A 12,916-nucleotide genomic window follows, 5' to 3' on the forward strand; every position below is an offset into this window, starting at 1 on the left:
CATAATTCACAACACTGAAATTAAATATAAATTACAAAACATTAGGTACTTAATAAATAAAATTATAATAAAAGAAAGTACACATCATTAACATACCTTAAAATTAATATGTCACTGTCGAGCAGTATAAAACATAATAATACAACGTGCAATTGAGTCAACGCAAAACCTAAATCAGTATAATAATCAGTTATTAAATTTTTAAAATACTTTGTTAATTATTAACAAAAGAAAAATATTTCATGATACAATGGTATCATGTCAAGTTTAAAAGTGAAATTGTGCATGTATTTCATGAAACAATGGTATCATGTCAAGTTTAAAAGTGAATTAGTGCATGCAGTGCTCATTAATCATTTATTTTGTGAAAATAAATTATGAAACTTGCACCCATTTATTATAATTCAGTTGGCATTGACATACGTAGCTATTGCGTTACTTCAATTACACGTCACATAACCAAAGGATAATTTACACATATTAACTTGTTAGTAGGTAACTAAAATTTTACTTAATTTTCAGTGATTTATAGTAAAAAGAATTTAGTATATGTTTACATGCAATTTAATAATTTAAAATTAAGTTACAATTTAGTTACTTAATACGTGTAAATTGAGCCTTAACTCCCCTTGACTAAAAACCAACTGTCCACAACACTAATTTCTTATCACACTCATCAAACATAACATAAAAAGCTAAATGTTATGTTACATGTAATAGTATATATTTATAACAGCATAGTGAGTTAAAGAAATGCATTTTATAAGTCACAAAACTTCAATAACTTTGGAAGATATTTATGAGTGTTGTGCGCCTTCAGAAAATATTAATTTATAGTTTTGGCACGGTATTATTTAAATTCATCATGGATTTTTACACCAAATGGTTTTGTTTAGGCCTCGACTTAGCCTTCGTCAAACCTACATTCCTATAACCAAAATGCTAATAGAATTGACATTAAATAATTATACTAGCAAACAATAACGTTATTGTTTTCGCCCAAACTCATTTCATCATAGCAATTGAGTCTATTATTATGACTTTCATTTGAATAAAGCTTGAGTATATCGCGTAAAATATTCCATTACTTGTCAGTTTATAAATACATCGATTATATTGTATACCAAGATTTTAAGAGCCATAGTATACTTCTTTTCGTAGCGACTAGCTTCAACTGTTTTGATAATTTCGTATTATTAGAACGAGTCTCACAGGCAAAACAAAGACAACTCGCGATTTCATACGTTCAGTGGTTACAATTTTATCGTAATGTTTAAATACCAATAATTCGATTATATTGGCTAAAATCTAATTTAGCCTGGATCCAAAGGCTTTCAAAAGTTTCCAAATTAGTACGAATTAGACCAAAATCACGTTGGGTCTGATCGACTACTAAAAGTTTAACTTACACATTATTCTTTCGCTATTTCGTATATTATATGGTGTTTCCCAATGTCACAATCACAACATTGATACAGAAAATTATCTAGATGGTGATTATTTAGTGTGACAATTTTTTTTGTGACAACAAAAAAGTAAAAATATTGTTGATAATAACAGTGTAACACGAAAATTAAAGCGTATCGATGCGAGACTGTAACATTCACTGATGTGACATTGGAAAACAATCGCACTACTTAATACACTATCGCAGTCGATCGTTAGGCTCAAGTTACATTGGCAATAGCCCGCTTGGAATGTTGCCTATTGTGTACGTAGACAATACGCGTGTAGTACCGCCTTATTTGTACCAAACTGGCGCAAAAAAAATTTTAAAAATTAAAGAAAAAGAGTTCTAAGAGACAGTTTCATGTTTTTAGAGTTTGGTTCAAAGTGCGCCAGTTTGCTTGAGCCGAACTACATCTACAATCACTTAACAACCAACATTGCACGAAAATAATTGTCAAAATTGCCATAATTATTTACCAAACCTTACCGGGTACACAGCCAGCTATAATCGCCATGCATTTACGGGTACAATTACCGACTATTGTCGGTTGAAATGTCAGACATTGTCGTATATATTGTAAGTACCGTATCGGCTATGGTTGCCGACTATTGCTGTGCATTGCCGCGGAAATCGGCTAGCGGGGGTGAGGTAGTAACTCGACGTAGTTGGCTGGAAAGAGCCCGAATAGGCCTTGGGGGCCGAGGCCTTGCCACCAGCCTGCGTCGATTTGCTCAATGTGCGTGATTATGTCACCAGGATCGAAGGTAATCTCGGACTCGTCGGCTGTTGAAGAAGTTAATTATTTTTAATACATATTCATTGAGTTGTTGATAGTAAGATTATAGATGACCCACGCTGAACTGTCCCACCAAACTCAATGACAGGGGGGCGCTACCATCGTTCAACTATATGGTTTCCAACATGGCAAAAATCGGAACCAGCGATCCGGTATTGACGGTGGCGCCCCACTGTCAATGTCATGGACAGGACAGTTCAGTATTTTGGAACTATACCAGTGGAAAATTACATATCTATCAATATGATCAAAAAATCTATTATCCCTGTATTAGGGATAAGGGGGTGGGATTGCTACCTCGCAAAAGTGGCATCATCATAAAAGTAATAACGTCGTTCAAGAACATCTCACTCGAAATAAGTGAAAATTAAGAATTAAGATATCTACAATTAAAAAAATATACGTTAAATCCAACTGTACAGTCGTGAAAATATAACAGACAGATACAGTTCGCATGAAATGTCCTTTTACCCTATTACGGCAAAATCAAAAGGAAGGGTTATAAATTCATGACTCAGTTCAAGGAATTATCTGTAAAAAAACTTACCAGCTTGATAGTCATACAGCGCCCTCGCCGTCAGACCAGGGTCATCGTCCAAGTCCTCATATATCGTGCCCTCCTCCTCCAAACCCTCAGGCGACACGTCATCAAGCGTCGTCGTTCCATTCTCTTTCTTATAATTCACATTCTCTATAACCGTATTCTGCCTACTCAATTCTCTCTCATTCTCCCCAGCGATATTATTCTTACTGTACGGCGACCGCTTAATCGTACTGAACTTATTGTCGCTATCATCGTCATCGTTCTCGTTTGAACTGGAATACGACGCGTCGAACATGTCATTCTCGAGAATATTCTGCTTGATCATCGGCTCGCTTTGCTTCAAATCCGGCTCGATGTCTCTGTACGAGTTGTCTTTACACTCCGCGTAGTTGATGGCACTGAACGAACTCGGTTCGGTCTCGGTACTCGGACTTAAGTCCACTGAAGGGTCTATTATAGGCTCGTATTGTATCTGAGAAGGGCTTTCAAGGCTCAGCTTGATTTTGTCTATGTTCTTCATGGGGCTTGTCTTTGGTTGTTCTTGAGGTTCTTCTTGGGGGGGTTTCGGTTCGAGTTTGAGGGGGGGTTTGGCGGGTGAAGGGGGTTGGGGGGAGGGGTTGTGTTGTTGGGAGAACGTGTTGATGCGTTGCGCGATCACTGAACTTCGGATTGGTTTCTCGGGGACGCTCGATGGGGATCTGTGGATGAAGCAATATGACAATTAGAAAAAAGTTTAAAGTAATTATAGTCTGGTCTCTACGAGCTACGGCCGTTGGGGCAGGAAAGTTCTCGAGTGGCGACCACGGGCTGGAAAACGTAGCGTGGGCAGGCCTCCTACTAGGTGGACCGACGATCTGGTAAAGGTCGCGGGAAGAGCCTGGATGCGGGCAGCGCAGGACCGTTCATTGTGGAAAACCTTGGGGGAGGCCTTTGTCCAGCAGTGGACGTCATTTGGCTGAAACGAACGAACGAACGATAGTCTGGTCCGGGAGCACGTAGAATTTTGTCCAATGACCCCAAGTTACCCATCCTTATCACTCGCGCGTAATTATATTGCTGTCGCGACTGTGCGACGCGCGCCCGCAGTGAGTGTGCGAGCGATAATGATGGGTAGCTTGGGGTCATTGGACAAAATTCTACGTGCTCCCGGACCAGACTATAGTTATTTCGACCTTTGATTATGTTCGAAGAGTTCCTTCTGCTCAATTTTTCCTATTGATTCAATTTGATCTCACGATTTATGTATCTGTAAATACAGACAGAATACGTTGCACTGATTAACTCATGGCACAAGTTGAAGTGAATATAAATGATTCATTATTGTCGTTATCGTTTCAAACAAGTCCACTGCTGGACAGAGGCCTTCCTCGGAGCTTTCTATAACGACTGGCCATGGCTGCCTGTATCCAGGTGCTTTTCGCGACCTCCACCAGACGGGACTAAGAAGATGCGCGGCACGATAAGTTGTTATCGATGATTTTGGTTGACAAATGTATGGGCTTATCTAAAATCGATAAGATTATATCGTATACTAGCGGCCGCCCGCGATTTCGTACGCGTGGATCCCATTTTACCCCCTTCATCTATCTTACGCGGTTTAGATTTTTTTTATACAAATGTTTTTTCCCGATAACTCCCGTTCCCGTAGGAATTTTGCAATATCCTGTTGAAACTAAGCTTTAAGTTTACCTACTAAGGTACCTGCATGCCAAATTTCAAGCGTCTAACTTAAGCGGTTTAAATTTTTCATACAAAAGGATTTTCCCGCAATTCAATTTCGGGAATTCCTTTCTTAGTGCACCTCTACGGTACCTAAGCTACGTCCCTCAGTTTCAAGTGCCTACGTTTAGCCGTTTAGGCTGTGCGTTGATATGTCAGTCAGTTGCTCCTTTTATATGTATTTTAGACTAGCTGACCCGGCGAACTTCGTACCGCCTTAGCGTAGAGATTTTCTTTATATATTTTTCCGTAAAAACCTTGTACAGAGTATTAGAAAACTACAAAAAAAAATCAGCCAAATCGGTCAAGCCGTTTTCATGTTATGTCGTGACAACAGAAAACGGGTTTCATTTTTATATATATAGATGACAGGCGCCACAGACCTACAAATCGTCAAAATAAATGATTAATGAGTAAAACCTAAAACATACTTGGGCGTAGATCGCTGTCCTTGCGCCAAGTTCTGCGTAAAGTGCGCGCGCGCGGCGGCCGTGGCGGCGCACAACTGACGCGCTTCGGACGCGCGCGCGCGACGTAATGCCTCTGCGTCTGCGCCTGCTTGTCCTGACTCCGCCCGGGATAGTCTGGAAAACGAAATTAAGGGATTACTAATGTTTGGCCAAAAAACGTTTCCCAAATTATCACATCGCAAACGTTTCGCAAATTTTCATTTGGCAAATTCTCATTTGGCAAAATCACTTATTGCAAACTTTTAATTCGCAAATGTCGTTTTTGGCATACTATTGTTTAGCAAATTATTGTTTGGCAAAGTATGTTTTGCCAAATGTTTCATTTGGCAAAAATATTTCACGATATACTATTTAACCTTTAACTATGGACGTCGGGTCTCAGAGGCCCACCCCCCTTTCCGATTTCTCGGTTTAAACACCTTCCCGCCACGGGTTGCTCTCGACCATCTCAGTAGCTTCAGTTTTAACTGTGTTTGGACCGAGGAGGCATAAAATCGCATCTTCCGGCACTTATTACGTGAGTAATAACCATTCAAAATTTTGTCCGGGTCTGGGAGACCCGATGACTATAATTTCCATACAAACATACTTGTATGGATGTGACTTGTCAACTATAATTTTTTTATATTATATTATTATAATCTTAAGTAAATTGTTCTAGTTTAAGAATACATAATGGCAGAAAGTATCTGAGTACATCAGCTATATTATTAGCCCAACTATCTAAAGAACATTTCAGGAGTAAGGTACTTGTAGACGATTCTGCTTTTGAGTTTAGATGTCTTAGAATTCACTATTGCTGCAGATTCCGATTCTGAATGGTGTACATTTTGCCTACTAAAGCTCTCAAAGAAAGAAAACATATGCCTGTAGAAATAATTTGTCTTTAGTGTTCTAGGCCACTGTGTTTAATTTAAGTAACTTTAACCCTTGTCAAAATTTTTATTTTATGTCCTTCAGAAATTCTGTTCATGTTTTTATGTTACATGGTTATTAATTAGCAAAGAAAAAATATTACTTTCATTTATTAATGATCGACTGTAATCAAGGAGCCTATATGTGGTGGCAAGTCAATTTACACTGAAAAATGTCTAAGTTTTTTAAATTTACGAAAAAATAATTAAATTATGGTTAAAATTTGATTACATTTACTACTAAATCCTTTATTAATAGTTATTAGATATATATCAACTCTTTAATAAATTCAAATTGATTCAGATATGAAAATAAGAAGAATGTTAGATAGGGGTCTGTGAGACCCGACGTCCATGGGTGTGTGATTTTTTTTCACGTCCATAGTTAAAGGTTAAAAAATAATTTGATTGGTGCATAGCATGGAATTATTTTTTAGTGTGTAGTTAATATAAAATTTGTTCAAATTATTTTTCATATTTCATTCTTTTTGTCGAAATTTCCAAACGATTCATTAACAATAGAGGTGATTCTAGCGCTCGGCGGCCGCTGCCGCGGCACGCTCACTTCGCTCGCTCCGTTCGCTCGCGTTAAGGGTCACTGTTCTAACCTAACCTAACCTACTATTATCTGCAATACCTAATTTCTGCAACCATACTATTTTCTGCAATCTCTTTATTTTACATAAAATTCTTGTGAAAACCACGATTGTGGCTTATGCTTTGATTTGTGGGTAACGGTGGTAAGTATGTGAAGTGTCAATTTGACCAACCAAATTATTTGGGATATAATATTTGGCAAAATAAAACATTTGCTATATAAACATTTGCCAAGTAAAATTTGGCCAAATGATAATTTGACCAAATGAATTGGTTGCGAAAAGTACAGTTGCTAAAAGTTTATTTGGGAAATGAGACTTTGGCGATAAGTTGTTTGCGAAGTCAAATTTGGCGAAAAGTAATTTGGCCAAACGGAAGGATACCGAAATTAAGATATAGGCGGTTATCACACTGCGCCGCGCTCCTCCAGATTTAATCATTGTATGCAAGTACCTCAGTTTGTATAGAAAACACGCGCGGCACTTCACACTGACAACGCGTCCGCGCGCGTGATTTTTTATATGAAAATCACGCGCTCCGCGGCAGAGCGCGGCGCAGTGTGATAACCGCCTAAAACTTTAACTAGACGACGAGAGACAAAAAGTCGTCTACCCCCGCGGACCCTGAGTCCGTCCGAAATAACTAGGGAGACTAGATTGCAATCAAATTGGCACAAGCCACGATAGAAAAAGCAGAGGTGGAATTGTGTAAAGTAATCGTTAACATTTGACAGTTCATAACGATTATTCTGTCAAACGCTTTGTTTGACTGACTTTATCGTACGTTATGAACTGTCAAATGATTGCTTTACACAATTCCACCTCAGTTTCCGAAATTTTAGCGAGAGGTGCGACTAGTCCCGTTACCAAACTGTTGCATAATAAGGTGTATTAAAACACTACGTGAGTTATAACTTTATCATACGACTGTTATAACATCGAGTTATGTGCAGTTACATATACTACCTTAAGATTACCTACACTCATGCAAAACCTAGGCACATTAACACTTAAAACAGTTACCCTTGCATTAAAAATGGTCCAAAAAGCCATGAATCTGAAAATACTCACTTTTCTTGTTCTGCTTTAGCTCTCCTCGCGGCTTCCAGCTCATCTCGTCTTCTGACTTCCTCATCAGCTTTCCTCTTCTCCTAAAAAAGATAAAGAATATTGTGAGTGTACATTATTTTTAAAAATCCGCTTATACACACGACAAAAAAAACGTACACGATAAAACGGAACAGTAAAACGGAGACATGTGTGAACCGGCCGTTAATGTGTAAGTAACTTGGCTTTGAACAAAAGCTATTTAGAAAATGATTATCTCAACATAAAGCTGAGATAAATAATTAAATTACATAATGGAATTAAAAATACTCATAAATACCTCTTCTCTCCTTTTCCTTTCGGCTTCAACTCGTTTCTTTTCTTCCTGTTCTTCTTTCATCCAAAACTGGTCTCTTTCTTTGGAGTTTATTTCTTGAACTACAACAAAGAATACACAATTTACCATCAATCTTAAAATCCCATACCTACAGGCTTAACTTTAGGTCATCATCATCATTAATAAAAAACTATACACTAGGTTATTCGTTCATTTCTGCAGCCAAATGACGTCCACTGCTGGACAAAGGCCTCCCCTAATGAATTCCACAACGACCGGTCAGCGCTCCACGCATCCAGGCACTTCCCGCGACCTTTAATAGATTATCGGTCCACCTAATGGGAGGCCTGCCCACACTAGATAATTTATAGCAATTATAAAACTCCACTTTTTTCCCAATAGGCAATGACATTAACGCGCATAACTCAACAACGGCAACGCCTGTAGGCCTAAGATGCGCGCCGCGATAAGCGGTTATCACGCCATTTTATCGATTTTGCCCATACATTTTGTGACGTCGATAAAAGTTATCACGGCGCGCATCTTAGGCCTACTGGACCAATTTAACCAATTCTTTTTTTTTAACGTTCGTTCCAAGGGTGGCATTAAGGACAAGAAAAATTCGAATAATTTCCGGGAAAGGTCCGAACGAAGTCGCGGGCGGAAAGCTAGTAGGTATTTTGTAAAAATATGCACTCGCATGTTTCGTTACTTCAAATCGTCACAATCAAAGAAAAGAAGTCACAGACCTCTCCTCAAACTGTTTTTCCTCCTCTTAATTTCCTCAGCCACCTTCCTCGACACAATAACGTCGTACCTCAGTGACATGACATCACCAGGCATTGTTGTAAACTACTGGTGCCCACACCGCGCTCATTGCAATGGTTATCTCAAATAACTATATGTTTACAAACAAAACGAATTGGTAAAACATGATGATGTTATTGGCATTTATTGTTAATTGAGTTGTGTAAATATTTACTACTCACAATGAAGAATTTTCGGCTATCTTCCTATTTTGGGGGAATAAATTCATGTTCCTCATTTAGGAAAAAAATTACAGAAGGTTCAAAAAATCTTCAGTATTTTAATACACATTTATTTTATTTGTATAGAGAACAATAGTGTCTGGGCAAACCTCAAGAGGATTTTAAGACACTATTTAAATAAATAAATTTCTATAAATAAAAATTTGATATATTGTCTGTATGGAAAGACTGCTGCTGTAAAGTCGCAGCGACAGATGAGCAACATATTTGGCTAGTCTTTCTCAGTTATTCTCCATTATTGAATTAAATCAAAACATTTTTCTGCTCCACTCCGCCTTGGTGGCAGGCCTAACTTATCCGTTTACGTTACCTAAACAAGTTTGAACAACTGCGCTTTATTTAGATACGGGCTTAGATTACCTGGATTCACTTTCTGATACGCAGTCCCTACAGGACCACTAGGAGGCAGCTCTTCTGGTCTACTCGACTTGAAGTTAAAAGCCGACCCAGCTTTAGAGAGTTTGTCCAGGATAACCTTCTCGTCAAGGTCATCCTCTGTTCTCGCGTGCATCGTGAGGTGGAAGCCGGTGAAAAACTGAGCCACATGCTTGATGTGGTTAGCGCAGGTGCCTTTCCGGACTGTGGGGGCTCCTTCACCCTGAGAATAAAAAAACACCCAAATTTATCAATGCCACTCAACTTTTTAAGCCCGAGTTTCGTAAGATGTTTTTGAAATAATACACTATACTTGAAAGACAGAATGAAAACGTTAAACTATTTCCCAGCCAGGACTGTTTAAACTTTACAGATTCAGTTCAATGGAGGCCAAAATGTAGATCCTGACACCATCTCATTCTTATCTATATTTCCAGAAACCATACGGCGGCTTAAGAAGCGGCGGGATATCTTCGACAATTAGTCTGAAAATAAACCTGAGATTAAGAAAAATAAAGGCCTGTTTCCGCTGGGAGCAGTGCTCTAAATGACGAAAAGAATCCACCCCATCTGCTTATAGTTTTTGAGGACTGATCGCATGATAAAACCATAAAACAAAAAAAAATCTATATTTTAGTCTAAAAAATTCTGCTTTCTTACTTTCACATCTTTTTATGTAGAAAAAATAGGCAATTAAAGTACATAATATTATTGCATATTTATATTTTTGGCAAACAAACATTTTCCTGTATACATATCCAGTTTTCCCAAAAGATAAGCATATTATATTAGTAATATTTCCCTCTAAATATCAATTATTACAATATTATATTCATACGCATAATACAATGTACAAATACTATTATAACGAGCAAATTGTGGTTAATTACCTATAATACCTAGTGGTCTTGAAATAAAATATGAAACACAATACATACTTGCTTTATAATAAATATAAAGTATTACTTTATTTATTAAGCTCACTAACATTGAAAATTTGTGCATGTTGTATTGTTGTCTAATTAAATATCGTGACTTCGTGAATCAAGACTGTGTCTTATAATAATAAACAACTAATCAATTCTTTACATTTTCTATGTCATTAACTCAATTTGAAATGCTTCAAAAAGTATGATTGAGTATGTTTCATTCAGTAATGCTTTTCCAGTATATTGGAATAAAAGAATATAATGAAAATATTTACGTACAAAAACCTAGCAGGTGTACACTAGTAAAATACCTTTGAAAATTAACATTATATGTAAAAATCATTTAATAACAGTAGGACTAATCTGAAATCCATACTATAAAATACTTGAAAAACTTAGTAGTTTGGTCGAGGGGTACCAAATTCATCAAAACAAAACATTTGTATTATAAATAAAGATATTATTATGGGCACAAAACTATTTATAAGCCTACAAAGATTATTCAACGTAACACAAGTCAGTTTTATCTTATCAACTTACCTGCCAGTTGATAAGCACATATTTCGATATGCTTCCGTTGGGCACGTCAACTTTGAGGAACGCATACTGTATCTTGCCGCTGTTAAAGTCATCTATCAGTTCAGTGAGACCTCCATCCCCTTTGCTCACGAATTTCAAGTCGTTTGACATCCCATCATAGCCGAAAAGAGCCCTGAAAGAAAAAACCTTGTTATAAAAAACGTAACATAAATTTAAATCGTGAAGCGTAAATCATCATCATCATCATCATCATTTCAGCCATAGGACGTCCACTGCTGAACATAGGCCTCCCCCAATGCTTTCCATGTTGATCGATTGGTAGCGGCCTGCGTCCAGCGCTTCCCTGCTACCTTTACGATGTCGTCGGTCCACCTAAAGCGTAAATATTGATGTTATTACTACACCCATTGAAACTTTGTGGGAAAACGCAATTTTCCTATGCATTAGGCATGTTTTTTGCTTTCTTGCATGATCTGACATGCATGATAGCATCAAGTTGCAATTTGATTCGGAAAAAACTTCAAAAAACTAGGTTTAATTGATTTCGACCAGATTTAGCGTAATTAAACCACTTTTTTAGGACCAATCCAAGTGGAAGGCATCCAATGACATTATACTCTGATTTTTAATTCGACGGAATTTTGACATTTCAGAAGTGTTGCCAACATTGAAACATTCCCATTATGAACGGAGAGCATTTTCACAAATTAAAAAATAACCCTTTCTTGAATTTAAGGTTTCACTTGAAAAACTAGGGCTTAAAAATGTACTGATCATTTCAAAATGGTTATTTGAATTTTTATTATCATATTTTTGAAGTTACAAAAAAAATTGGGAAATTATTTTTCTATTACTGGTCTCCCTGGTCAATAATCCATGGGTTACAAACCTTTTTTATGAAAATCCTTTTATTAATAAAATCTTAGCTTCATAAAATAACCAATTTAACAAGATGCCAATTTTATAATCCAAGTTGATTATGATGACGATAATGATGATTGATGATCAATACATATTTTCGTTTATGATAATATGTTGTTTTACTGTGTTAAAAACACGTTTTTTTCTATTTAATCTCTAAAATGTACATAATGATTAGTGAACATTGAATTCACAAAACAAACAATAGTTCATTCTTGTAAGTTGTACTTGATGAAATTTCATTTCATATTATTTATTAATAATTCAAAGCAAAAAAGGCTGATTACATCTGAATTGTCAAAAAATGACAGCTGTCAGAATTCCGTCGAATTAAAAATCGGACTTTAGCATGGTAACAAAGGGCAATAATATATTCATTGCAATTGTGAGCTGTGTATTGTCTCCTAAAGGACCAACACAAGCGCCTCGACAATGACTTTAGTTTATTATTATAATCAGGAGTGGCTGTTTAATTTCGCTAACAAGTAGGTCGTGCGACGAAAGCATACGTACCAATCCGTATCGGTTTTCTCATCTAATACGTCTTTCCACGCGGCGATCAACGCATCCCTGTGTTTATCTAAGTTTATGGCCATTTTACATTCTTTATTAACTGAATTTAGCAATAAAATAACGAAATAAATGAATAAATTTCAAAAAAATTCACCGATCGTCGACCGCTTGACTCACAACAAGTTTGCCACAGATAAAAAAACTGACTGACAGACGGCAAGCTGACTTGCCAAATGCCACTTTGACAATTTGGCCACAGAGTATAGAATATGGCCAAATAGTTTATGGCCAAGTTGGTTTAGGAAACTAACAAACAGTGCCCCGATTGCGATTTTTTCAACTACGCGACTAGGCGACGAACGAATAATCACAAATTCGCATCGCGGTGACGCTTTGACAGCTAGTTGAGCTAGTTCAAACGAAAACAAAACGCAACTGCATCTTTGTATAAAAGCTGAAAGAAAGCAACTTTATCTTAAACGCAAGTCAAACGCCTTCACGAACATTTGCTGTATTTTAGTGAAAAAATAAGGTTTTCGGACTTTTAATGGAAAATGATTAATCCGTTTTTTGTCTTTGTTTGTGTGTGAATTTGCACCTCAGCTGGAATAAAAGACGGAGCGCAACTGAAGAAGAAGCGCCAATGAATTGGAGACGTTAAAAATTAGCGCAATCGGGGCACAGGGCACTATTCATGATGGGTCAACAAGTTTTAC

At 37.1% G+C, this 12,916-nt stretch overlaps 1 protein-coding gene across 1 annotated transcript; it reads right to left on the reverse strand.

The window, feature by feature from the left end:
- Positions 1–204: 204 nt before the first annotated feature.
- Abp1 (Actin binding protein 1) lies at positions 205–12,406 on the reverse strand. Its single transcript, XM_028313322.1, has 8 exons — positions 12,201–12,406; positions 10,767–10,938; positions 9,283–9,520; positions 7,877–7,974; positions 7,561–7,640; positions 4,941–5,093; positions 2,794–3,488; positions 205–2,233 (listed from the first exon to the last, which is right to left on the reverse strand). Exons 1-8 carry the CDS (start codon positions 12,281–12,283, stop codon positions 2,085–2,087), a joined length of 1,668 nt encoding a protein of 555 aa, XP_028169123.1. The 5' UTR covers positions 12,284–12,406; the 3' UTR covers positions 205–2,084.
- Positions 12,407–12,916: the final 510 nt, after the last annotated feature.

Source organism: Ostrinia furnacalis, unplaced genomic scaffold (genome assembly GCF_004193835.3).
Source record: "Ostrinia furnacalis isolate ACB-3 unplaced genomic scaffold, ASM419383v2 OfSCF4231, whole genome shotgun sequence".
NCBI lineage: Eukaryota > Metazoa > Arthropoda > Insecta > Lepidoptera > Crambidae > Ostrinia > Ostrinia furnacalis.

Excerpts from the sequence above, each read along its gene's own strand:
- Abp1 (XM_028313322.1), bottom strand. The coding sequence starts at position 12,283 with ATGGCCATAAACTTAGATAAACACAGGGATGCGTTGATCGCCGCGTGG. Across the intron at positions 7,975-9,282 it reads GTATCAGAAAGTGAATCCAG|TTCAAGAAATAAACTCCAAA; the intron begins GTAATCTAAGCC and ends TCTTTGTTGTAG. Across the intron at positions 5,094-7,560 it reads GCTAAAGCAGAACAAGAAAA|ACTATCCCGGGCGGAGTCAG; the intron begins GTGAGTATTTTC and ends TTCGTTTTCCAG.